At 38.4% G+C, this 27714-nt stretch overlaps 2 protein-coding genes across 12 annotated transcripts in view; one reads left to right on the top strand and one right to left on the bottom strand.

The window, feature by feature from the left end:
- ANKAR (ankyrin and armadillo repeat containing) overlaps nt 1-13983 on the top strand; it is a 51855-nt gene extending 37872 nt beyond the window's left edge. Inside the window, exons 18-26 of one of the 8 annotated variants that reach the window (XR_013372721.1) lie at nt 1526-1648; nt 5329-5487; nt 6145-6262; nt 8628-8737; nt 10160-10356; nt 10491-10605; nt 12353-12399; nt 12739-12870; nt 13714-13852. Coding sequence is in view for 2 of the 8 variants with exons in the window: in XM_077884763.1 (XP_077740889.1) it covers nt 1526-1648; nt 5329-5487; nt 6145-6262; nt 8628-8737; nt 10160-10356; nt 12353-12399; nt 13714-13961 (1002 nt within the window). In the remaining 6 variants the exon portion in view is untranslated. Of the gene's footprint in view, nt 1-1525; nt 1649-5328; nt 5488-6144; nt 6263-8627; nt 8738-10159; nt 10357-10490; nt 10606-12352; nt 12400-12738; nt 12871-13713 lie in introns of all 8 variants that reach the window. The other 7 variants (XR_013372725.1, XR_013372720.1, XR_013372722.1 and 4 more) reach the window with 7 other exon arrangements.
- On the bottom strand, nt 649-27643 carry OSGEPL1 (O-sialoglycoprotein endopeptidase like 1). 4 transcript variants are annotated; one of them, XM_077884783.1, is made up of 8 exons: nt 27010-27639; nt 22620-22773; nt 21376-21580; nt 21151-21299; nt 20058-20188; nt 19880-19951; nt 17896-18001; nt 649-2008 (listed from the first exon to the last, which is right to left on the bottom strand). In XM_077884783.1, the coding sequence occupies exons 1-7, from the start codon at nt 27228-27230 to the stop codon at nt 17923-17925; spliced, it is 1011 nt and encodes a 336-aa protein (XP_077740909.1). In that variant the 5' UTR covers nt 27231-27639; the 3' UTR covers nt 649-2008; nt 17896-17922. The 4 variants fall into 4 exon arrangements, 3 of the variants coding, with proteins under 3 accessions (XP_077740909.1, XP_077740907.1, XP_077740908.1); XM_077884781.1 differs by having other exon boundaries at nt 22386-22773; nt 27010-27636; XM_077884782.1 differs by lacking the exon at nt 17896-18001 and having other exon boundaries at nt 22386-22773; nt 27010-27638.
- Nucleotides 27644-27714: the final 71 nt, after the last annotated feature.

Raw genomic sequence — 27714 nt, 5'->3', positions numbered from 1 at the left:
CAAATCCTCTACCAAAGCTTTGGAAGTTTAGGACATCTAGAGTTAGCCAGGCAGGAAATTATAACAAAATATACATTTTCTCTTCAAAATTTGCTATGAGTTTTGTTGGAAATGAGAAAATAGAAATATATAAGTAAATACATCATTATTTCTTTTAAGGAATGTGTTATCAGAAAAGATGTCATGTAGCTTTTCTGGCTATGAAAGAGATTATTCTATTATAGGAGTTGATTAGGGAAACAAAAAGAAGGACCATAATGCTAGCAATTTTTTGGCTTGAATTGTATGTAAAAACTGACTTTCAAAGTACAAATAAATTTCATAAGACTATGGAAAATGCCATTTAAAAATATTTTTATTTTAAAACATGCAATTTCATGGCAAAACTGTTTACTTCAATTGTGTCCACCCATATTTCAGTATATATTTTCTTTTTTTTAAGATTTTATTTATTTATTCATGAGAGACAGAGAGAGAGGCAGAGACACAGGCAGAGGGAGAAGCAGGCTCCATGCAGGGAACCCGATGCGGGACTCGATCCCAGGACCCCTGGGCCAAAGGCAGGCACCAAACCGCTGAGCCACCCAGGGGCCCCTCAATATATATTTACAAGAGTTCTTCAACTTCTTAAAAACAGAACATCAATACTTTTTTCTTTTTTAATTTTTATTTATTTATGATAGTCACACACACACACACACACACACACAGAGGCAGAGACATAGGCAGAGGGAGAAGCAGGCTCCATGCACCAGGAGCCTGATGTGGGATTCGATTCTGGGTCTCCAGGATCGCGCCGGGGGCCAAAGGCAGGCGCTAAACTGCTGCGCCACCCAGGGATCCCCAATACTTTTTTTCAAGTATGATTCTATAGTAAACAAATATTTTTGCAATGATAATCATGCTTTTCAAATTCATTATATTTTTCATAGAAATGTGTAATACTTAAAGAACTTATCTGTTGAGTTCCAACAATAAATGAGGTCCATTTACATCCTCCTAAAAGGCTTCAGAGTGTGCATCAGATGACCCCAGAAATAGAGGAGGAAAACTATTTCTCAGGCCTACTACCCAGTGCTTTGCTTAATTCGTAGGCATTCCATTGAAGTCTTATGACTCAACGGTCAGTGGCTAACAAGCAGTTCAAAACAGCCTATCCCATGCCAGAAATTAAAAACATTTTTTTTTTTTTTTTTTAAGATGTGGAAGGGATACAACTATGCACTTAAGAGAATACCTCCTCAGATTTCCAGCTGGCTCTGGTTGCTTCCCCCCAGGCCTCCCAATGGAGCTGCGTGGTTGTGCTGGCACATGGAGGAAGGATATTTTCCCAGCTTTTAAAACTTATAAGGGACATTCCTCCAGACATTATAAATGCCACTCTCTAAATATTAGAGAATTGTAATCAGTGAACTATATAGTATCTTTGGATTAGTATATCCTATTTAAATGTTTATATAATGAAATATGTCATTTGATAAACCATGAATGAAAAGAAAATTAATTTCTGAAATCAATTAATTAGGTTGAAGTGGCATTTTCCTTGGCATGCATTGTCCTAAGGAATGATCTGTTACAGAATGAATTACAAGAAAACGAAGGATTTAAATATGCTGATGTCCTCTATCTTCTTCACTCACAAGATAAGGTAATATCTTCATAAAATGTTAAGAGCTCATGGAGGAAGGTTCTTAGACCACATCATCAAATTACAAGTCTTTTTAACAGCAATGAAATATATTACATAAGATGTAAAATCTTTTTGGTAGGTCATTAGTTTGTAATGATGAAATACTACTGTTCCATATTTTCCATAGTTGTCATATTTCTTGGAAATGTAGCAATTTCAATGCTTGAAGAACCAATAAGTCTCTTCTGTCTTGGAGGTGTTGAAACTTTTTCCTAATTTTATGAGTTTTCCAGTCTCAGTCATCCACTTCTTACCCAGTATTCTAGAGTGGTGCTTTTCAAACTATTTATGGTGAAGGAAAGCTTTTTCCCCAGCAATCTGTTATATGGAAGATAATTAAAAACAAACAAAAACTTTAACTTTTGAAATAATTTTAGATTTTCCAGAATTTGCAAAAATATTATGGAGTATTTATTTATTTATTTATTTATTTATTTATTTTTTAATTGGAGTTCAATTTGCCAATATATAGCACAACACCCAGTGCTCCTCTCAGTTCCCGTCACCCAGTCACCCATATGGAGTGTTTCTAGCATATCCTTTATCCACCGTTCCTGGATATCAGCAGGGAAATTAACATTGATACCATAACCATTAACTCATCTGCAGATTTTATCTAAACTTCGCCAATTTCTTACCAATGTCCTTTTCCTCTTTCAGAATCCGATCCAAGACCTCCTATTACGGCTAGTTGTCATGTCCCTTTAGTCTCCTTCAATCTCTGAGACACCGTCCTTTGTCTTCCATGACTTTATGTCTTCCATGATTTTGACATTTTTGATGAGTCCATGCCAGTTACTTTGTAGAATGTCCCTCAATTTAAATTATCTCATGTTTTCTCATGATTAAATTGAGGTGGTGTGTTTTGGCAAGAACACCACAGAAATGCTGTGGTCTTCTCCACTCACCTGCCCAGTGCGTCATTTCAGGAGGTACAGGTACATGCTGCTGTTACATCTTATAACTGGCAGTGCTAACCTTGGGTTCTTGGTTAAAGTAGTGCCTGCCATATTTCTCCACTGCAAAGTCACTGTATTTCCCTTTCTCAGTTAACAAGTTTCTCAAGATGAGATACTTTGAGACTATGCAAATACCCTGTTTGCATGTACTTTTGCTCACCATTTTAGTATCCGTATATGCAACAATGATTATGTGGTATTGGCCTAATGGCAATTTAAAAAAGTTGTCTTTTTTTTTTTAAATCAAGTTTTTATTTAAATTCCAGTTAGTTCATACAATGTAGTATTAGTTTCAGGTGTACAATTTAATGATTCAACACTTTCACACAACACCAGAGCTCATCACAAGTGCCTTCCTCAATCCCCACACCCACCGAATCCTCCACCTACGCACTGCCTTCTGGTAACCATCAGTTTGTTCTCCATATTTAAGAGTCTGCCTTTTGGTTTTCTTCTTGCCCCACCCCTGTTTGTTTGTTTCTTAAATTCCACATATGAATGAAATCATATGGTGTCTATCTTTCTCTGACGTATTTCACTTGGCATAAAACACTCTGGCTCTGTCCACGTCATTGCAAATGGCAAGATTTCATTCTTTTTATGGCTGAGTAATATTCTATTGTGAATATAGACCATATCTTCTTTATCCACTCATTAGTTGATGGACATTTGGGCTCTTTCCACAATTTTGCTACTGTTAATAAGGCTGCTACAGACATCTTCTTCTTTGTATATTTATTAGTTGGTATTTAACTATAAGAAGAGCTGTTGCTTTTGAATGCTAACTCCCAGTTTCTGCAATCCTGTTGTCAACCATTTTGTGGACTATCACTGGTCCATGGGCCACACTTTGAATAGTACTAACCCCAGAGAAATTTGATACCTTTTGTTGCATGCAGTGCATTTAGCCATCAGGGAAGAAAATTGCCAACTATCTCTGTCAGTTCTGTTCTGGGGGACTTAGGAGGAAGAAAGGAGGACCATAAGGAGAGAAATGAACTCACTGTATTATTTTCTTAAATATAGAATTGTACTCTACTATAGTATATGAAAAAATGGAGATGTGCTGCTGTAATAATATGGGGAGTAGAGGGCAAAGAGCCTGAATTTGTGTCTGACTAACTCTCTAAGCCCCCTTTCTTTTCTGTTCATTCATTCATTTTATTCTCATTACCCTATTCCTCAGGGACATCCTTCTCCTTTTTCTTCTACTCTTAATCATGCTCCTTTTCTTCCCAGCCTGTTCCCACCTGCTTCACTTACTGGACCCTATTTCTTTGCATATTCCTAATACTTTACTTCTTACTTTATGGCCAGGTGACTACTTTGTGTGTACATAATTTTTATTATGGAACATTTCAAACAAATATAGAATAAAAGAGTAGCACAATGAACTTAAATATTCCTATGACCCAGCTTCAGCACTGGGTCAACTCACGGTTGGTCTTATTTCATCTATATACCCACTCATTCTTCCTAAATTATTTTTTTAAGATTTATTTATTTATTAGAGTGAGAGACAGGGGTCGGGAGAGCAAGAGACAGAGAGAGAATGGGAGCAAGTGTGCACATGCACAAAGAGGGGAAGGAGGCAGAGGGAGAGAATCCTTAAGCAGACTCCCTGTTGAGCACAGAGTCCCTGCAGGGCTCTCATAACACTGAGATCATGACCTGAGCCAAAATCAAGAGTCAGATGCCCAACCGACTGAGCCACCCAGGAGCCCCTTGTCGTATGTTACTTTTGAAGCAAATCTCAGGCATCATATAATTTTATTGGTAAATATTTTAGTATGTACATGTAGAGCTTTTATATAATGATTAACAGGGCAGGAGAAAACTCATTAAATTAATGGTTCTTGCTGTATGATACTGTTCAAACAAAATAGTAAAAATAAGATTTAGTGACAAAATTCTTTTCGGTCTTTCTGGAAGATCTACCATATTTGTTCATCTTTGGCAAGTGAACTGATTCTAAGGAAGAATGGGTTTTTGCTCTGTTTACCAAGTCCAAGAATATTAAAACGTGATTTTTAAATCATCTTTCTTTTTATTTCCCCTTAGGATATAGTATGGATTTTTACAAGTGAACTTATTTTAAGAGATGATAGAGATCATCCCACAATGCCTAAAATGTAATATATAGCATGCTATACAAGGGAAGTTCTGATTTATCAAATCTACTTTGAAATGTTGATTGAAAATAAAAATACGGGGATCCCTGGGTGGCTCAGCAGTTGAGTGCCTGCCTTCAGTCCAGGGCCTGATCCTGGAGTCCCGGGATCAAGTCCCACGTCAGGCTCCCTGCATGGAGCCTGCTTCTCCCTCTGCCTGTGTCTCTGCCTCTCTCTCTGTGTCTCATGAATAAATAAAGAAATAAATCTTAAAAAAAAGAAAAATATATTAAAATAAAAATATCGAGGGTTAATGAAATTATGGTATTTCTTGTTACTATTTATTTATTTGCATACTCATTAGCCTACCACAGCCCACTTCTCTATTTTATATGTTCAATAACATTCTGGGTTAGCTTTATTACCTGTTTTCCCCAATAGTGTCATATTTTACTCCCAGAGATAAGAATGAAATATATTTAGACGGGCAACAATTTGAAATCTATTACTTTGAGTAACATAATAAATGAACTAAGTTAAAGATAATGCATGTTTCTCCTATTTCTAGGATATTTGTTTAAGGGCAGGCTACGCATTAACCCTTTTTGCCTTCAATAATCGCCTTCAACAATACTTGATATTGGAAAGTGGAGTAATGACCATATCAATTTTTGAACCTTTTCTTGAATCAACAATTGAAACAGAGAAGGCAATGGCAGCATTTCAGGTATAAAATTGGAAGTTAAAACCTCAAATCAATAAATATGTCATTTTAGTCAAAATGGAAAAAATCAGAAAAAAATTGATCTGGAAAAGCATTTACCAATTTATAAAATTCACAGTGTTTTTCGCACCAGCCCTTTCTACTTCATAAAAATGCCATTATTTATGAGGGTATCTTCACTTATATACAATTTTAGAAGTTACATGGCACTTTTTGCCTCTGTACTTTGTCTAATGCTCCTAACAAACCTGAGAGGTTGATGAGCAGATAGTATCACTGTCGTCATCCCCATATTATGGGCAGAGAAACGGTAGATAGAACCCAAGACAAGTTTTCTAACTGCAGATCACACTGATCCTTCAACCTATGACAACTGGATGTATCTGGGTGCTTATTTTTCTATCCTATGACCTTTCAGAGAAGTATGTTCTGTGAGCCCATACTTCAAGGATGCAATACAGTGGCCTGCCATGTTCACCACAGTGATCAGAGTGTGACGACTACTCTAATTCAAACCCTTGCCACTTGCTTTTCTTCTAATAGATCATATTAAATTACTCCCCTTGGCTTCCAGAGAAGTACCAAAAAAACCATAAAAGCGTAATTAGAGAAGCAGAGTGAAAAATGTTCGATGATTCTATGCTTCTTTTTTGTTTTCAGATTATCATCTTAGCTAAAGTCATTATAGATGTGGACCATATTACGTTGTCTGCGAGAGGTGTTACTATTTTAGTTGCTAGTCTGTATTCAGTTCATTCCACTACTATTGTCCTGACAGGTAAGAAATAACTAGAAGATAGCTACATAAAACGACATCTGCATAAAGCTATTTTCAAAAATACTTTTGTAATCTGAACAATAATAATAAACCTGGTAATATGTCACATGGTTTGAAGAATGAATTGGTGTAAGTCTACATGGAACAATGGGAATCTACTCTGCACTGCAAATAGAAGCAGGGGAACGCTGAACATGGACTTTTTGACTTCCTAGTTACTTTTTCAACCCCCTAATTATTTTCTTAAGAATATAAAATGAGAATTCAACTATGAGCTACTAACAACAAAATTTACACACTGATTTATAATAGTAATGCAGACTTATACTGCTATATACCTCTGTCTGGTTTTCTTTTGATCAACTTCATATTTTGCTTAACATTGAAGAGTTCCTTATATTGCTAGGCAATAAAGCAAAGCAAAACAGTCCAGTAGAGTTCTTGGCACATTGAATGCTACTTGCGTAACTCTATCTACTCCAGAGCTAATTTTCCAGATGAATAATAAATTAATTGACTTGATAATATCGCTCTAACACAACATGAAACAGTATCAGAATGACAACCATATGGAGTGACTACTACCAAAAAAGTAAATAAGGTCTTTATTTTTTAACTGAAATGAGTAACTGAAGGAAAGGAAATTATACTTGTTGCCACAGAATATTTTTGCTTGGCATGGAAGGAAAAATTCATGCAAATGAAAACTTTCTGATGGAAACTAGCTAGGAAAGAAATATGTTTCAAGCAAATTATTAAGTATATTTTTATCTAAATAGCATTCTTAATTCAAGTCATAGTAATTCTGTGACTCTGAAAAACAATTGTAGTGGGTTTAAATTTTACTCCACAAACTCTTGTGTGCAAAAATACTATCTTTTTAAAAAAATTTTTTTAAAGATTTATTTATGAGAGATAGAGAGAGAAAGAGAGAGAGAGAGAGAGAGAGAGGCAGAGACACAGGAGGAGGGAGAAGCAGGCTCCATGCAGGGAGCCCAATGTGGGACTCGATCCCGAGACTCCAGGATTGCACCCTGGGCCAAAGGCAGGTGCTAAACTGCTGAGCCACCCAGGGATCCCCGCAAAAATACTATTTTATACTAGCTTTCAAATATTAATTTTCTCAGGTTGGTAGGAACTGAATCTCAGAAATGACTGGGCTTTCTCTGCACTCCACCACCATAGTCTGATGCATCTCCAGAGTCAAGTACATGTCGGGTATCTTAAGCAAAGCACAATATTCGGGCCTCAGATATAATGTAAAATAAGTGGTGTGCTCAAGGTCTAAGTTGACTAGGTTCCCAAAAGAGGCTCCAAAGGCACAGAAGTTTTGCAAGGACTAGGATTTCTGTTGCCAAGTGTCAAGTGCACCACATAACCAGTCTCCCCACATGGCTCCTGTTCCTACTATCTCCTTCTCAATCCCAGATTCTCTGCTTGCCTCCATTTGTTTCCCATTTCCTACTCATCTTTAAAGACACCTTTCTCCCTTTCACCTAAAATAATGCCTTCTATAAACATAGGCTTTAGAAAATATATGCCTGAAAAAAAGATTATTTTCATATATTTTTTACGTTAAGCCATGCAACCCATCCTTCCCCATCCTGAAACAATAAATACAAAGGCCTTGGTATGTAAAGAAGGCCAGAAAAAAATATGCAAAAAATACAAGAACAAAACCCTGATAAATATCTTAGTGAATTATCCATCCACATTTATATGAGTGGATACACTTATATTTTAAAAATGTGATGCACTTATTCCAACACAGCAACAATATTGTGAAAGAATATCACATGAAAGCTCTAAAAATAAAACACATATCCAAATGAAATAGTTTTAAGTTGGTAGTTGCACTTTTAATTACTGAATTACTTTATTACTTTATTATTATTTTCAATCCACAAACATGTGGCAAAAATTTCAATGATTTTAAATTTAAGTAATACATTGCTTGGCGTAAAATACCATTAAGCTCTTAACACAAAGCAATCTGAACTACAAAAAGGACATACTAATTTTTTTACAGTAGTACAATCATTATGTTCATAGTTATTAAAAAGAATCCACTAAACCTCAAAACAAAATATATTCTGAAGCCATGGGGAAGAAAAGCTGATTTTTAAAATTTCCTACTGTTAAATAAAGCTAATTATATTTTACTCTTTATAACAGAAAACCAAATCAAAATTTTGGGGAAAGAATTCTACATTTAATATTATATACGTGCTTTTTCTTGGCTCTTCTTCATTAAGAGAGTCTTGTGACTGGACCCCTTTTAATAATATGTGTAAATGAACAAAAGTACACGATGTCAGTTTGAACCAATCACATAACAAATGTTTTTTTCTTGTTTAATTTATAGGGAATTTGATAGCCAGCCTGGCTCATTCCAGAGCTGGTATTCCAGAAGCATTTACCACATTAGGGACAATCCAACGGCTTTGCTATCATTTGTACTCAGGGAAAGAAGAGGTAAAAACAAAAGTAATTCTATAATTAAATATCTTAAAAATGTAATTGCCTCCCTTTAAGGGGCTAATTTCTCTACAGGTTAGCTATGTCATATACTAGTTCGTTACTAACTCAAAATTAGATGATGTTTCTAGTACTACATCTGCCATCCGTAATTCTCATTCCCACAGAATGTGCCCATTTAACTTCAATACTTAAGATTCAATATACAAGTAAGTACATTGATGATATAGAAATTTGTAATTAGAATATTTATAAGTCATTTCTATGATTATTCGGGATGCATGAAAGTGGAACCCACTGGACAGCTTTCCTTATGTGGCGTATGGAGGAGGCTAGGCTGCTCCAGGAGTGGTCTGCCTCTGACTGGTGCCCCCCACTCCCTCGGAGGCGAGGCAGTGTTCCTCCAACTGCAGGGCCCACAGGAATCACCTGGAGGCCTGGTTGCACCATGGATTGCTTGGGCTCCACTCGCAGTGTTTCTGACTGAGTACACCTGACATAGACCCTAAAATGTGCATTTCTAACAAGTTCTAGAAGCTGAAGCTGCTAGCACAGGGGCCACACACGGAGAACCACTGTTCAAGGATGGAGACAGATGGGCACATTCAGCAGTCACAGGCTAGCGTGGAGACCAGCGGACCGACCCTCCGGTACCCGCCTGGGCCTGGCTTACGTTCATTCGATGGCGTTTCCTAGGCCGCCACCAACAGGTTTCACAGGAGCGGCTCAGGAATACACCCGAGCTCATATGAACAACCTCATTACCTCGGGGTTACAGGCAGCGGGTATTCCCTTCAAAAAAAGGAGACATCTACTTTTTCCGGGGTCCTGTAGCTGATACTCAGGCTGGTTTCCTTATTTTTGCCAGTAGAAAACTGAATTGTTTTCCTGAGCGTCTTATTTTTAACTTATTTTTATCCTATAGTCTTTTACCTGGTTTCCTATTACAATCAACTGAGCAGTTCTGAAAAATCCAGTGTCCAGGCTGCACCCCAAAATAATTAAATCAGAGTTCCCAGGGAGGGGAACCCAGGCACCGAGTAACTTCTGTGACCAGCAGGGGGATCCCATGCCCAGTCAAGCCTGAGGCCCACTGTCCTAGGTCAGGCTCGGTGCTTCTCCCTGACTGCACCTGGGAACCACCTGCGACACTTAAAAACAACACGAATGCCCAGCTTCTACCCCCAAGGAAGTCTGATTCAGTTGGTGGACTTTTTTTTTTTTTTTTTTTTCCGTTTTCTTCCTCTTTTCTCTTTTAACTGCTGGTGATTCCAAAATGCAGCCGGGACTGGGAACAACTGTGGAAATGAGGGGCTGCGGCCCGGCTCCCTCCGTGGCCGGCCTGGGCCACACTCGAACCTTGGGAGAAGGCCTCTTGGAGGCTCAGAACACAGCTCAGCGGGACGGTCTCTCCTGTAGGTCCGCGCGGCCTGCTCCTGCGCCCTGGGCTACTTAACTTACAACGCAGCCGCTTTCCGCCTCCTCCTCAAGGAGTGCCGCAGGCGGCCCGGTCAGTTCCTCCGCCTCACAAGGAACATCAGCAGGGACGCGAGCGTTAACCCGGCCTTCCTAAGGGAGTTTCAGTGGCAGCAGCAAGTGGGACTTCCCTCCGTAAGGTATCGGGCGTCCAGCTGGGGCTGCGGGAGGGGAATCGCCACAGGGGACTTGTGAGGGAGGGAGTTGAGGGAGGATGGAAGGAGGGAGGGGAGCTATTCCTGGGAGGAGTGAACGCAGGCCTCGCCCCCCCCAGGAGGGAGAATCCATCCTGAGTGCCCACTGCCAGAGCCAGTGTGAGTTCTGACCGGCAACGGCACCGCGTGTGCAGCAGGCGTACAACCAGGGCTTGCGGATCCTGTTTGGCCAAGGTGATTCACCTTTCAAAACAGCTTTCTGGGATTCCGCTTGCCGCCAGGTCTGACCCAGGAACCCATTTCTGGGACATACTTGAGAGGCCCAAGCCAACCAGGAAAACCGCCATGACCTTGGCATCAAGAAAACTTGGGAGGTTCTGAAGACCTCTGAACTTGATTCAAAGCTAGGCCAGACTCCCGGGGTAGAAACGGGGCCAAATCAGACCTGCGGCCAGAGTTACGACAGAACCTGACAGGCACTTACTTCCTCATCCAGGATCTGGCATCAGTGTTGGGGTCTCATCAGAGCCAAAGGTTCTGAACGGAGAGGAGACTCTCTAGGATGGGCGTTATGTTCTGTCTTTAGTCAATAGAGCTGAACTACAAGTCTTCTCTGTAACTGCCACGATTTGTGTAGGAAACACAACTAGTGGATGATGCAATATTTACACTCCAATAATAGAACAGGACCCAATACTGCATCATGGTTCTGTAAATCAATTTTCACTATAAAGAAAAATGAGTCCACCTTCATTTTAATTCTTGGAAAAACTGAGAACCCAAAACGATCTAATTTTATGTAAAAGACAGGGAAATCTAAATTAAATTCCTGTAACTGGCAGTGTTAAAGATATTAGTTCAAAAAATTAATTTATGGGACGCTTGGGTGGCTCAGTGGTTGACCACCTGCTTCCAGCCCAGGGTGTGACCCTGGGGTCCTGGGATCCCACGTTGGGCTCCCTGCAGGGAGCCTGCTTCTCCCCCTGTCTCTCATGAATAAATAAATAAAATCTTAAAAAAACCCAAAACCCAAAAAAGTAGGATAAATAATGAAAAGTATAATCTTATATAGTTGCTCCCAGACTAGCCCATATGGCAGCTTTTCAGGAATTAGAGAAAGATGACCCTTTTTCAGGATACTTTACTGTCATCTGCTGGAAAATAGGTGTAATAACTATACAAATCCACAGCGACTGAGGGTGAATGGCACCCCCTGGAATTGTGAACACTCAACTTTTGGGATTGGAAAGAGTGACCAGTGATCGGTGAACTTCTAAGCATGGTTAACAGGGGTGGTGAACTGGTAACTAATAATTACTCTCATAACCAATAGAGTCATGAACTCTTCTTAGAGTATTTACATGGATTATTCCCTTTATTTTCCATGACCATTCAGTGAAGGAGTTTGATTAAGTGAAACTATGGGAAATGTGCTAAAGATGATTTAGTTTGGAAACTCTGGGATGGGTAACAATACCCTTCCACGAAATATTCCTTGATACCACTACTGGCAATTACAGTGATTGTGGCTGGAATCATGAAAGCATTTTTTTGGGTGTAAATACCACTTCTCTATTCCCATCCCCCAACCAGCCCCAAGAACAGCAGATTAGAAAAGTCTCTGGATATGCGAATTTTGGACTATGGAGAGGGACATAATTTTACTGGTGTTAACTGACCCTGTATGAAAGCCCTCAGCCTAAATGCTAACTTTCACGTTACCCTGTGGCCATGAAATTAGCACATGGACAGTTTGAAGCCTAGGATTCATTAAAGTGGGAAACAGCCAATGTTCCTCATCAAATTAACCAGCTACACATTTGTGATACCATCTTTAATATATTAACTTTAAGCCAGACTTAAATTTTATTTTATACACTTTAGTTACATACACTCTTGTTACTCGTTGGCTTGAAACACTTTATTGGTAAACCACTGCTTTGAAACTAAAGTCTTTGTGATCAACATGTTTTCCTTTTAGTCTAGAGAGAAATGGGGGACCATCCGTAACTCCTGTCTTTAAAAAAGGTAATTGACTTTTCTTTAGTCTCTGAGGTAACTCCTAGCCCTGAAACCTTAGTTCTGTGTTCCACTTCTAAAAATTCAAAATGTAGAGGTTATCCCCTAAAAAGTTTACCCATAAATTCTGCTTCTGTCATTTTGTGTATTTAAAATATCTTCCCATTTACAAAACCATGGTAATCATTTCTTTGAAGGCCTTCCCTACTAGATCACTTGGCAGAAACCCAGTCCTCACTTGTTCTCATAAGCCATGCATACAAATAGGTCATTATTGAAACAAGTATGGCCTAAATTATGATCTTGCTATTATTTTGTTTCACATACAACTTGTCTTTAAATTCTTAGGGTAAAGCAGCACACTTTTCCCCAGTGATACGCTAGTTTTATATATACTTGGTAGATGTTGGCTGAGCGATTTAGACTTGCAGGATCGGAGTACAGACCTTACGGAGTTACTCACCGTTTCCTATTAGACAGGTAATAGGGAAAACATTACTTTTTGACTTCATTTATATGCTTAGTGTTTATTCATGTGTGCTTAGTGTAGGGCCAATATCAGTCTGTTTTTTTTTTTTTTTGTATATTATCCGATAATTAAAAGCAAGGATAGAAAGGATTCAAAAGCCAAGATTTGTTTGTAAGTCACAAGTGGAAAGGGAGAGAATAAAAGAGAGAACGTCACTTATTCAGGGAGTGTCTGAGGAAAGCTAGGTTTGTGGGAGGTTAAATATATGAATATCATGAGTAGAAGAATATGTTTTGTTTTTTTCTTTGAAGAATATGTTTTGTATAGCTTCTTTAGTGTAAGTAATTTACACAAAGGAATAAAGTCAGTCGTTTATTTCTTCACTTAAATATTGTTTTCTTGTTTTGTTTTTTTAACATTGATTTTTAAATAGCAATCTGTGTACCATTAATGGTCTGATAATGTCTTCACAGGTTTATGATAACAAAAGAAAAAATAAGGACAATATAGCAAGTTTCTGATAAAGTTTCATTTAATATAAAATGTGACATTTTGAGATAGTACTTTTACACTTTCTTTTGGGTGTTAAGATATCCCTTCTTTTACAAAATGACGTTGGCATTTGTTCTTTTATTAGTCCCAACTTGGCATACTAAAAAGTTGGCAACCATATATTGGCCCCCACAAATTTTGCACTCTGACGTCTTTAAAGTCTGGAAGTTATGGATCCATTCTCTTAGTATGTTTTAATGATTTAAGAAAATAGAATTATATAGAACCAAAAGCAATGAGTCTAAATCTGGGACTCTTGGGCTTAAGAAAGAGATATTTAATTGTGACTGTCTAATTTGCAGGGAAAGAGCACCAAAGAAAATTAATACCTAAAATTCAACCAAGAGATTCTTTGACTTTAATACCTCCTATAACTAACTTCACGGGACTCTTCAAAACAACAAAAAAGACCACTGTTTCTCACAATATTTTTTCCTTTTCTTCTGCAATTCCATCAGACATCACAGAAGTATCAAGACCAAGAATAGTGTTTTTGAACCAACTTGGGAAACATGTACAAAAAGCTAATTCAGAACCTGCAGAAGGCTAATTAAAGCATTAATATGAAAGTATGAAGGAACTCCTGAGTAATCCTTTTAAATTATTTAATAGTTTATGTTTTAGTAATCTCTACATTCAATGTGGGGCTTGAACTCACAACCCCAAGATCAAGAGTCACATGCTCTCTACTGACTCAGCCAGCTGGTACCCCCAAATTTTTTACTTTTGATTTTAATCTAGTTGTAGTAAAAATATATATAACATAGCTGAATATAAGCAGTTTAAATGGAAGTTGATATTGATACTTTAAAAAAATATTTTATTTATTCATGAGAGACACAGAGAGACGGAAACATAGGCAGAGGGAGAAGCAGGCTCCCTGCAGGGAGCCCGATGTGGGACTCAATCCGGGGACCCTGGGGTCACATCCTGGGCCGAAGGCAGACGCTAAACCACTGAGCCACCCAGGAGCCCCTTGATTTTGATACTTAATAGATTTTCTCTAGCCTGTTTACTGAAGTTTAACTTTAGGTCAGAGTTATAGTTTCAAAAACTAAATACAATTTTCTTGCACTTAAAACTATTAAAATATAGCAACTGATACAAGTGCATAAGTAGTATATCTATATCAAGTGTTAGAAACATGTTAAATTGGTATGCTGGGCTAAAGAGGCCTGATTCAAAATAGCCCACATGTTAACACTCATTGTAATACCCTGAGATATTTAATGATAAATACTACAAATGCATGAGGCTTTAAAACGCAAAACGTAGAAATGTATACTTTTAGGACTTTAAAAAAAAAGTCTGAAATCACTTCCCACCAAGTATAAAAGTATGGCTAAAACTGTGGCCACCAGTATTGACCATTCTCCATACTTGAAGTATTTTTGGTTTACAACTGGAAAGTATAATGCTCTGTGGCTTAGAATCATGTGATGTCTTTGCCCAAAGAGGACCGTTTCCAGTAAGTACAAGTTTTGATGTACATCTGCTTCTATTTTACAGCAGGTAGATTTTTTTTAAAGATTTAGGGGATCCCTGGGTGACTCAGCGGTTCAGCGCCTGCCTTTGGCCCAGGGTGTGATCCTGGAGTCCCGGAATCGAGTCCCACATTGGGTTCCCTTCATGGAGCCTGCTTCTCCCTCTCCCTGTGTCTCTACCTCTCTCTCTCTGTGTCTCCCATGAATAAGTAAAATCTTTTTTATTCATGAGAGAGACAGAGAGAGAGAGAGGCAGAGACACAGGCAGAGGGAGAAGCAGGCTCCATGCCAGGAGCCCGACGTGGGATTCGACCCTGGAATCCTGGGATCATGCCCTGAGCCAATGCTGAAGCCACCTAGGAGTCCCAGGCAGGTAGATTTGATACAAAATCAAGCTGCTTCACTGTATCCTTTAAAGCCCTCATTTTCCTCTGTCTACTTGCTCAAGTGTCTCCTTACAGTCCACCTGGGCTGCACTGAACATATATATTACCTAGCAGTTATTTTCCCTAATGTGCCTTAACACAAACAATAATGATAGTGATGATGGCAGCTACAGGAACTTAGGGCTTTCAATACAGAGTCTGAAACCTATGCTTTTAGCCACTGGGCAGGAAGAGACCTCTCTAATCTTAAAATTTAATTCTAATTCTGGTGGATGTGCTAATATAGGAATTATGGGTGGGGGGAATAGCTTATTCTATTTCTATCTAAGGGATACATAATGCAAATGGTAAGAAACTGAGTCATTTATTCAGCACTGTTAAGGATAAGTATTCATATTAATGGAACTATTAATATTAAGCCTCTGTAGATGTAAAACAAAACCCTCCAAACAACAAACTGAGCTTTGACACTGGCCTTCTGGTGGACTAAAGAACATATTTTATGAATATGTTCAGGGTTGAGTATTAGGGATTCTTTGTATTCAATAATATGAGATACTTCCTGCATTTCTTGGCCTACCAAGGCCATCCTACCACTCCGAAAACTTAAAGTATTTTTCCTGAAGTACAGCTCCTCCAGTAAAGATTATTTTTATTACCCTACATTTTTTCTTTTTAAAAATTATGTACATAAAAATTATGTATTTTTTCATTTTAAAAATTATGTAAAAATTATGTATGTAGGTTTAGTGCCGCCTGCAGCCCAGGGCAGAATCCTGGAGACCCGGGATAGAGTCCCATGTTGGGCTTCCTGCATGGAGTCTGCTTCTCCCTCTGCCTGTGTCTCTGCCCCCCTCCCCCGAATAAATAAATAAATCTTAAAAAAAAAATTATGTATGAGAAAGGCCTCAGGATAAGAGGATTTCAGCAAATTGTCTGCCTTCTACCTGTACTATTAGCTAAGTCTACGACATATGCTTGCCCACATAGAGGTCAGTATTTCTCCCTTCCTTATCCCTTCCCTATTTCTCTCTTCTTTCCCTTCCCTTATTTCTTATGGCCAGTACTGAAGGCCCACAACAGATGTGGGATGCTTTCTCAAATTGTTCATTTACCTGTAGTTTCTCTTACTTATAACATGAACTCAATTTTGACATGTGTGCTTGTGATACCTGGAGCAATTTTGATACTTAAAAATTTTTGATACTTATAATTGTTAAAAAAAATTGAGATATCATTGTATAATATTGTGATAGTGGGAAGAAATTTTGGTCAATTTCCTTACATACTTTGAATGCACTCTAATTGTGAGAGTCACAGGAAATACTTAAATTACTTCTCTGTGAATTCACGTTCACATGATACAGAACACAAATAAAAATGAAAAGTGTGAATTCACAAACTAATAGTTTCTTCTAAATAATATTTATAAACCAATTCTATCATAGCTATACCTCAACAGCAAAGAATACAAAGTTTTACAAATATTGTCTGTTTCTATATGTTCCCTCATATGAATATTTTCTATTTCCAAATGGATAATTATAAAGCAATACTCTAGGATCACAATTCTTAAAAAAAAAAAAAAAGAGTACATTCAGTTACTTTAGACAGAAAAAAAGTGATTACCTGGTATAAAGTTTCAGATTCAAAGGGAATTATCAATAAACAAAACCAAAAACCTTTACATCTCATATATTTTCATTAAATACAATTTCTAAAATAATGGCTATAAATATATGTGGTCAATCATATTTCTTAAAATCTCAGATGCATTTTAAGAAATGTATAGACAGACATCCCAACTGCTCCAGGGAAGACACCTAATAACATATTTTTATAATTAATAACTTGCATTTTGTTAGAGAGTCACCTTTTGTCTTCATTTAGAATTCTCTGATTTGACATGACTTTGACTTGGCTACTTTTCTAAAATTGTTTTCTCATTAGAAAAGTCAGGCTGTTTCAAAAAATAGCTTCTACTGATAACCATCAGTTTGCCAGGTGGGGAGGGGACTGGGGTGAGCAGGTGAAATAAGAGAAGGGGATTACGAAGTACAAACTTCCCGTTATAAGTCAAGGGATGAAAAGTACAGTCGAGGGAATAGAGTCAATAGCACTGTGGTAACTTTGCATGGTACAGATGGTGAGACTATACTTAATCATAGTGTCATAATACATATAAATGTGAGTCATAAAGTTGCACACCGTAATATAATATTGTATGTCAACTGTACTTCAATTAACTTAAAATAAGATACATAGAATATAATCTAAAAAAAAATAGCTTTTATAATCCTAATATGAGGAAAAGAGAAAAAAAGTCTAAGCCTGTTTAATATGGGGCCAAGATTTAGCAGAATCATTGTATATCTTCCAAGGTTTTCTTTCTACTTGCCAATATCAGTACATTCTTTTCCCCACAAGATGTTTTACTTTAATTTTGATAATAAAAAAATTACACTCCCTTATAAGACTATGACATTATTAACAGTCTTTCAGAAGAGGTTAAATATCAAACATAAAAAAACAAAAGTCTTGATAAACAATTAGTATTATGTACCTTCCAAAATTTCATACACAAAAAATCACAACTTAAATGTTGAAATACTACCTTAAGAGATTTTTTGAAGAGCAAAAATCAAATCTCCATTTTTAACCGTGGTACTTTTATGGCGGCTTCTCCAACTTCTTCTGATATATCTACTCCAAGAGGACATCTGCATTATAACCAGATAAATCTCATTATTTCAAATACTTGTTTCCTGATCTGTTGCTAGTTCTGTAGATTATTTGCTTAGAATTCTGACACTGTATGTGTCTAATGTATAATATATGATGATGGTTCTTGAACACAAATACAGCAGGAATAATAGGTGAACAGAAGGCCAGTTCCATTAACAAGAAATCTAAATTTCAGGAATTTTTTTTTTTAAGATTTTTGTTTATTCATGAGACACACAGAGAGAGAGGTAGAGACACAGGCAAAAGGAGAAGCAGGCTCCATGCAGGGAGCCTGACATGGGACTGGATCCTGGGTTTCCAGGAATCACATCCTGGGCTGAAGGTGGTGTTAAACCACTGAGCCACCTGGGCTGCCCTAGAATTTTTATTTTTTATTATTTTATTTTTTATTGTATTTTTTTGTTTTCTTTTATTTAAATTTCAGGAATTTTAAAAAATACTTTGAGGTATAATTGACATGTAAACAGCTATACATCTCTAATGTATACAACTCAAGAGTTTGAGAATTAGAAGTTTTTGAAATAAATAGTTTTACTGTTCTCATACTATGAATAAAAACTTAAAATGAAATAGAAAAATGACAAAAATGCCTTATAATTCTCTTACGAAGCTGAAAGGGTAAAAACAATTTACCATGCAGCTAATGTCAAATCTGCATCTATTTCTACTTTAGAAATTCCCCTGGTTTTTATGGATTCTTCTCTGAGGTTTCAAAATCTGGCTTGCTTCCTTTCTACCTTCCTCTGTCACTCCTGGCAAGAGAGGTCTGAGATCCTACTCTCTTTCTCAGCTCTTCCTCGGTAAATAACTTTGGCCTTAGATTTCTGTTTTACAACACTGTCCAATATTAAGGCTTCAACTGGACCCTAATCTGGAAAAACCCCTGGTCTTTCAGCCTCAACACGGTCACAAGAAGGCGACACCAGATCAGACAATATATTTAACCTGAGGCTAGGCCATCAATATAGGAGATTCATTCTGCCAATACTAACTAAATTCTGTTTACGGTAAGTTGTGTTTTTTTTTTTTTTTTTTTTAAGATTTATTCATTTATTCATGAGAGACACACAGAGAGGCAGAGACACAGGCAGAGGGTGAAGCAGGCTCCATGCAGGGAGCCTGATGTGGGACTTTACCCCAGGACCCTGGGATCACGGTCTGAGCCAACAGCAGATGCTCAACTGCTGAGCCACCCAGGCGTCCCTGTGTTTGAGAAGTCTTAATAGTCTATGGTTCATGTAGCTAAGTTATGGATTAAAATGCTGAAAAATTTTAAAACATCAAATAAAATCATATTGAAAACAGAATTACGGCAGATTATGAAACATAATCATCCTTTACTATTTTACTATTCCAGAACTAACCTAGACCAGAAATTGATAACAAATTGAAACACTGTGCTATTCTTTCGAACTCTGATCTGAGAGGAAATAAGGCTTTCAGAAAACAGGTATCTTTTGGCCCTCTTTCAGCTGCCTGTGGAGAAGCATACTCACAAAGCAGTCTCACACCTGACTGCTTTGTACACCTCTTCCCTGACACTCCCCAACATGCCAGCTAGTCCTGAGATTGCTTGACATTGCAAAAGTCCAGGCCATGGACATGGTTTCTATTCTGCTACTAAATGCGGGAATTCATCACCCCTACCCGCCACCTATTTCTAAACTATGATTTGTCAAAATGTCTATAATTTGATACTGCAGGAGAGATATTTCTTAGAAGAAGAAATTTCATGAAAGAAATCAATGTGATCTTTCTTCAAGTCAATGAAAACCTTATATATATAAAAGCAAAATTTAGGCTGTGAATCTCCTACTCCAACTTGTACAGAGATTATAAAAGATACTACGTACTTGGGTTCATAGCGGATACCTTCTGTGTTGTATAAAACGCCCACACCAGCACGCAATCTTTCAATACCATTCCTAAATAAGAATCATTAAAATAAAATAAACAGACCAAGAGTTAAAAGAAGACTTAGCATGATGAAATGGCAAATGATGAGTGAAGCATATATATCCTATGGCTCACCATGCAATCATAATGCCATTGTCAGTGCACAGTCTAGGAGGAGGACACAACAAAGTGCACTGTGTTGCGTTTGTTACAATTTCCAGAGCTTTCCGGATATAGAAGTTACTTGCAACACCTCCAGATGCAACCTGAAGGAATTGAAAAGACCAAAAGTACCAAATATTATATATGGATATGAACCAAACTGTTAGCTACACCTGGGGAAAATACCAGCATTATACAGTAAGAAAACATCACATTTTGATAGGTGGATAAGCAAGTGATGGAGGAAAAGAAAATCAACAATTTCAATATCAGCATATGATGATTGATTTATTGAGTTATTTATTTAGATGGGGGCAGGGAGGGACAGAGGGAGAGAGAAACTTAAGACTCCATACTGAGCATGGAGCCTAATCAGGGGTGGATCTCATGACCCTGAGATTGTGACCTGAGCTGAAACCAAGGGTAAGACATCTAACCGACTGTACCACCCAGGGACCCCTGACCACTTTCATTTTTGTACATTTTCTTCTTTTTTTCTAATTATAATAAAAGTACAATATTTCAGACCCTATTTTTACTTATAAACATTTTTCTCATTTTACATTATTCTTAAGCAATTGCCTTTGATATTCACGTAATATTCCATTTTGTGAATCATTTAAATATTCTCTCATAATTTTCAAAAGGATGAATTTTAAGATAAACAGGAAGTTTACCATGGCTTTTATGCAGATTTAAAGGGATTTCATCAAAAGAACATACATTCAAAGGAAGCTAGCTTATTTTTCTAAATATAACGATAGCAGTTACTGCATTTCATTTCTTCTTGTAAATCCACTTTCAAATTCAATGAGAAGATGAAGTCTTGGAGGTTTTTGCCACAAAGCCTGTACAGATGTCCCATAAAGCTGCCACACCTATTTAAGAATTGGTTATTAGTCTTTATTCTGTAAAATTTCATACTTTAGGGCTAGCATATGATATAAAGTTATTTTCATCCTAGAAATTAAGCTCAATTAAGCTCCTAGAAGAAAAGTTACATACTGTAAAGTGTTAACTCTATTGTTAGGAGACGACTAAGCTTACCAGTACTGACTAAGCTTACCAGTACTGCGTTACTTTGAGGTAACAAGTCTCTCTGCTTACAAAACAGAATGGCACGATGTGTTCTTTTTGCAATGTGGCACGCTGTTGTGTGCTGTACTGCAGCAGCAATGTGTGCAGCTGAAGACAGGATTTGTCCCTTCTGGATCCCTGCAGAAACGAGCAGGTATTTTTAGGCACAATCCAGCATTATGTATTTTATCAACTCTATTAATTAGAAAAATACCTTCCTCTTTTTCCTTTTGTGTTATTATCCTATCAGTAACATGCTGAAGTCCAGTAAAAGAAAAATCACAATTTTTAGCTCGTTGCATGGGAGGTTTGATATCAAAATGCAGTTTATTTCCTTGTTTGGCCAAATGTTCTATAGCCTTCCCACCACTCATGGTGGAGCACTCTGGATGTTTTATCAAAGACAATCTTCTTGCTACCTATCAAAAACAAAAGTTTTTGTAATGAGTCATAAAATTGCAATTCTGAAACCAAGGTGCAAAGGAAATTAAATTTACTAAAAAACAAAAAACAAAACAAAAAAAACAGAACAAATCTGGATGAGTAATAAGACATGGGATGCTTTTAAAATTTGGACTACAGCTGGTAAGTAAGGACAGATTCTCTCTCGCTCCTTCTGACAGCCTGATCAATAGTGGCCAATCACTGCTTCCCTATCACTTCTGCTCTTCTATCGGGAATGAAAAGTTTGAAGTTCACAACGACTGCTTAATGATAAACTTCAAAAATTAGAACCTGTCAATTTCTTCTAATTATTTCAGCTGTTGGCAGTAGGATTTCTGCATATAGCAGTAGCCTCAAGGATTCATAAACAAAGGAAAAAGAAACCTGCTTGTTAGTGTGGTCAGCAATTGTGATGTTTAATCATAAAACTTTGTGCAGCTTTACAGTCTTTACATTATCTTTATATACCCTCTTATTTCACATTTTTATAGTGCTTTACATGGCAATTTCTTTCATATATTTTTGATTAAAAACATAACTGCAAACATCTGAGCCTTTATGTACTGATGAAAACCTCTTACCATTTTATTCATAATGGGTAAGAAATCTCTTATAAAACTATGTACTACTTTTTCTGTTTTTCTTACTGTGCATAAATTTTTCAGTCTAATATATTAATCAGAAATATTTGGATAAACGGTAGCAGTATATCTATTACTATTTAATTGAAAAAGGTACCTTAACAGAAAAGAATGGAGAAATTAATTCTTAAATAATTACCTTGTCAAGCATGTCACCTGGTGCTATGTCCAAAGACTTTCCCAGAAGCAGAAAATCTGAAACTCCTCTAACTAATGCCAATAGACAATGGCCTCCAGAAATCAAAAGAACTAAAAAGGGAAATTCTACTTTATTTAACAACCTAATAGTAAGTGCATGAGCCTCCATATGATGAATGGGAATGAAGGGTATTTTTAACTGGTCTACTAGTCGTAAGCTAAATGATAAACCTACTCCCAAGCTTAACGCAAGTCCTGGTTTTACAGTAGTTGCAATTGCTGAGAGTTCACTTGGAGAGATTTTACTGGTAGACAGAGCTTCTTTCACTATTCGTTGGATATTTTCTCTGTGAAGCTGCTGAGCTACTGGAGGAACAATCCCACCTGTTCTGGAAGAAATAAAAAAACTTTATAATTAAAACCTTTTATAAACTTTTTATAATTAAAGCTTTTTATAATTTTAGGATTGTGAAAATAGAGTAAGAAAAGTTTTATATCAGGGCTGAAGGCATGTTTTCAAATTAATTATATAGGTAAAAATGTTAGTCAAGTATATTCAAATATGTATGCCTTATAATGTAGCTCACTATTAAGAACTTAGTATGCAGTGATTAATAATGTCTGACGTTTCAAAATTATACACAACAAATTCCTATGGATTTGTTGATGAATTAAATCACCAAAATAATCTTAAGAAGCATTCTATAGAGGATGTCTTGAACAAGGACAGGATAAAATTGGATTTTAGAAAAATTAATCTGTCTGGAGACAGGGAGATTTTTTAAAGAAGTTATTGTAAGAGTATTCGTTTACATCATAAACTGCGTGACCATGGGATGTGAAAGAAAGGGACAGAGAGCCCTGAAAACTGTTATAATGGACTGGCTGTATGAGGGAGGGGGACCAAGGCATCCAAGACCATTCAGTATTGAGCTGGAATGACTGGGAGAAAAGAAATACTAACAGAGAGAAACATAAAGTCAGTTTTGTGAAGAAGATGAGTTTATTTTTAAACACACTGCACTTGAGGTCACAGCAGGACAGCAGACAGCTTACAATCCTGAAATACAGTTTGGGTTACTGCTTAGGTTGATCATTTTGATTTGGGGTCCATGTAGGATAAGCAGTGAATGACCGCTCCAAATGTTGAGAGTGAAGAAGTAGGAGGCAAAGTTGCTAGCAAAAAATTTGCCAGCATGTGACTGACTTACAATCAGAGAAGCAGAGCAATAAAATATAGTCTGTAAGATGCACCTCTAATCTCAAAAAAATCTTCAAATATTTGATGCTGCAAGTTTTATACACAGAAATGAAAACCCTCAGTAGGAGCATTCAACTAGAACTTATTTAATAGTTATGTATTGTATCAGCCAAAGAGGGAAACCATAAAACAATCTTATTCAACACATTCATATAGTAATACTATTTTCTTTAGTTCTTTAAAAGAATTACGTAAGTTTTCTCTTCTATTGTTCAACTCTGCTAATGGCATTAAACTTTCTAATCACTTGGATTTCCAGCTTCATCTTCATCTCCTTTATCTCACTTTCCACAAATAAATGTATCACCATTCCCACTGCTGCCATCAAATTCAGAAGGCTCTCATCATCTCAAGTCTATTCAAAGCCTTCTAACCGCAATTCCCTAGATAGATTTTCTGATCCCTGGAGTCCATTCTACATTGTGTTGCCAGAAAGTAAAGCACAACGTAAAGCTGACCCCATAACTTGCTTACTCAAAAGCACTATCTTGACATTTAAGTCCAAATCCTTTCCTCCCACTAATTCTTCCTTCTCCCCATTTGCCCACCTTCCTTCCTATCTGTACCTCCTGTATGTATTTTATCTTCAAAGGATTATGCTAGCTATGCACCAGAGACAAAAGAGATGAGTAAGACCATGGCTTTATTCTCAGAAGAATTAATTTGTACACAATATGGAGAGTAGGTGATTTGAGAGGCCAAAGCTAAAAAAAGGCAGGGAAACCATCTGGCCTGAAGGTAGAAGCCAAGAGTCCAGAGAAGGGGTTGAACTGATAAGGGCTTGAACTGGGGCAGCCCGGGTGCCTTAGCACTTTAGCGCCCCACCTTCAGCCCAGGGCCTGATCCTGGAGACCCGGGATCCAGTCCCACGTCGGGCTCCCTGCATGGAACCTGTTTCTCCGTCTGCCTGTGTCTCTGCCTCTCTCTCTCTGTGTCTCTCATGAATAAATAAATAAAATCTTTAATAAATAAATAAGGGGAAAAGGAGAGGAATGTTTGAAGAAATATTTGGGAGGTTACTCTGACTAGATGACTGATTTGACATAGAGTATTGAGAAGGAAGTTAAAAGACTGTCCTTCAGGTTTCTGGCTTGGAAGAAAGCCCCACCCCACCCCCCACCCCGTCCTCCATTAATGCATTTCATGCTGTTTTACAAAGACGTGTTCACCAATCTGCCTTCTTCACACATTTATATCAGTAAAGAAGTACTACTGTTACCAATAATAGTTTTCTAGCTCTTGCTACTTGTCAAGAACTGCACTACACATCTTGGAAGAATTCACATTTAATCCTCACAATATTGTACATTAGTTGTCATTACTATCCCAGTTTCATATATAAGGAAACCGAGGCGCAGAAAACTGTACAAGGTCTCATGTTGACCCAGAATGTGGACCTACACTCTAAGCCACTTTACAGGGTAAGCTGCTCAGAGACAAGGATCATACATCTTAGACATATTTGTACCTCGGTGCTTCAACTGCTGCTTGGCAACTGAAGGTATTCAGTAAATGCTGAGATGAGCTGTGTAGATGGTACCATACAGTTTACTTGCCTGTGTACTCCTCTCAGGTGACCTAGGCACTAACTAAACTGAATGTCTACCTGTATTTTCTCTCCTCTTTGCCTTTGCTATGATGTCTACTCATGCTACAGTATTTTTTTTTGTCTCATTCACTGAAGGCCTACTTACACCTGCAATGTAGCACATGCTATGCTGGCTATCAGGCACACTGTAGGGATTAATAAAGATACAGCCCATCACCATGGAGTTTGGAGTCTATTGGGGTAGACTGTACATAAGTAAACAAATGTAAAAATCATCAAAAAGATGAGATGAAAATAAGCAGGGTGTGGTGATACAGAACAAACATGGTGGGAATGTCGAATTTAGATAAAGTGGTCAGGGAGGGCCTTTCTACACAGTTAACATTTTTATGTTCAAAGGTACAGGACAAAAAAAAACAAAAACAAAGGTACAGGACACTCAGAAACCCGGAAAGAAAAAAAAAAAAAAAAAAAAAAAGAAACCCGGAAAGAACTGTGGTAGAACAGTTACTGTTCGCACCGCTTGTTATGTGCTTACTTTACGCTGCCTTGTACTGCATGCTCCGCGTTCCCATGTAGCTCTGCCTATCATTGGGCCAAACTCCTGAAGGCAAAGACTCTCCTAGTACTTCACCCTTTCACACGGCATGCAACTGCTAGAGGCCCGCTCTGTCTCTCCACATACACTCCTCCTAACTGCAATATCCTGTATTGTTTCTATTCCGTCTCCACGACCCTATCAGGCAGGTATTATCTTTCCCACTGTACACATGTGAAAACAGAGGACAAGGAACTCGCCTAGCATCAGAGTCACCACCGGGTGCCTAATCCCTAACTCAAATACAGGTCTGTGATCTCAAAATACTGACCTTTTCCACTAGTCACATGTTATAAATTGATGGCTCAAAGACTTATTTGATCTGCACAGCATTTTAACACACTTTGAATCAGCAACGAATCTTAAAATCTAGCGCTATTAGTTATATTCTAGATTTCCATTTTCTCTCGGGAACACTGATGATCACGTGGCACAGGGCGGGCATTTCTGCATGGCCACAACTGGCTGCAGCTGAGCAGTCGCCTCCTCCGGGTATTTTCCACTTCGGGTCCAGCCCACTTATCGGTGTAGCCTGACTAGAGTCCTCTGCAAACAGAGGACTTCACAAACCCTGCGCCGGCCTCTGCTTTAACACAATCGTATTTCGTTACTTATTTGAGTGCCAACATGAGTTCTACGTATAAATGTGAATAGGATTTTTTTTTTTTTTTTCCTGTGACTGACACAGTCTAGAGATAGGGTGATGCTCTCCTCGGACTTTAGTTGGGACCATGAAACCTACAGGTGGACAGAAGCAGGAAAAGCACTATTGAAGGGAAATGATGCCTAAATTGTGGAGCTGGGAATGAGCTTCGCTGTTACAGCAGGGGGCTCAGCAAGGGCTGGGACCTCGCTGTGCAGACTTAGAAGACACCCGGGTGGCTCAGTGGTTGACCACCTGCCTTTAGCCCAGGGCATGACCCTGGACACCCAGGATGGAGTCCCACGTCGGGCTCCCTGCATGGAGCCTGCTTCTCCCTCTGACTGTGTCTCTGACTCTCTGTGTCTTTCATGAATAAACAAAATCTTAAAAAAAAAAAAAGAAAAAGAAAAAGCCACATCTAAGGGTTTGAGGTCTTCTACAGCAGCGACTAGAAGCCTTTCCGCAAAAGAACTCTGCTCCTGAAACTGCGCTTACATATGACAAATAGAGAAGAATCATTTCATTTTCCTTTTCCGCCAAAAAAATGGGAACTACCCAGGTAACGTCTACTTACTTTAAGTGGACTTCAGTCTGGGAATGTATGGCTTCTCCCCAAACCTTTCCACTTTCATCCACCACCGCAGCCGCGGTATCATCACAACTGGTCTCAATCCCCAGGATTAGTTTATGAAGAAACAGTTTTCCAGGATCAAAGCCAAAACTTCTTAAAAACTCACACATCCTGCTTCTTGACGGCTTAGGAAGAGCTGCCGCTGCCTTGTGCAACGTTAGCATACCGACTCTACAGACGATTCCTGGAAAAGAAACGAAGAAACAAACTGTCCGGAACTGACGCTGACCACCAACGCATCCAATTAAACCCGATACTGAGAACCTGATTTTTCAATACAATAGTTTTGTAGGATTATAAGACTGTACAGAAGTCAGCAAAAACTGTTAAACGTGCACAGTCCCGGCGCCCCCGTCCCGGTGCGAGGCCCTCCGGACGGTCGCCAAGTCTCCTCTCTAACGGCAAAGTGGGTCCATCTGCAGTTCCCACTGCTTCGCGGCGGCCACGCGCCCCGGGACGCGAGCGACGAGCGACAGGCCGGCAGACGACGGCTGCGGGGAGCGTCCCACCGGCCCAGGGCGCGCCGGGCCGCCCCCGAGGGGCGAAGCGCGCAGGCCGACGATCGAGCGCCCAAGGGGCGCCACAGCTCCCGCAGCTTCCGGCCCGGCCCGGAAGTGACGTCACCGGCGTCTCGGCGCGGCCGGGCCC

This window comes from Canis aureus, chromosome 36 (assembly GCF_053574225.1).
Source record: "Canis aureus isolate CA01 chromosome 36, VMU_Caureus_v.1.0, whole genome shotgun sequence".
Taxonomy (NCBI): domain Eukaryota; kingdom Metazoa; phylum Chordata; class Mammalia; order Carnivora; family Canidae; genus Canis; species Canis aureus.
Note: the sequence above shows the minus strand (reverse complement) of the source record. Positions and strands in the feature narration are given on the sequence as shown.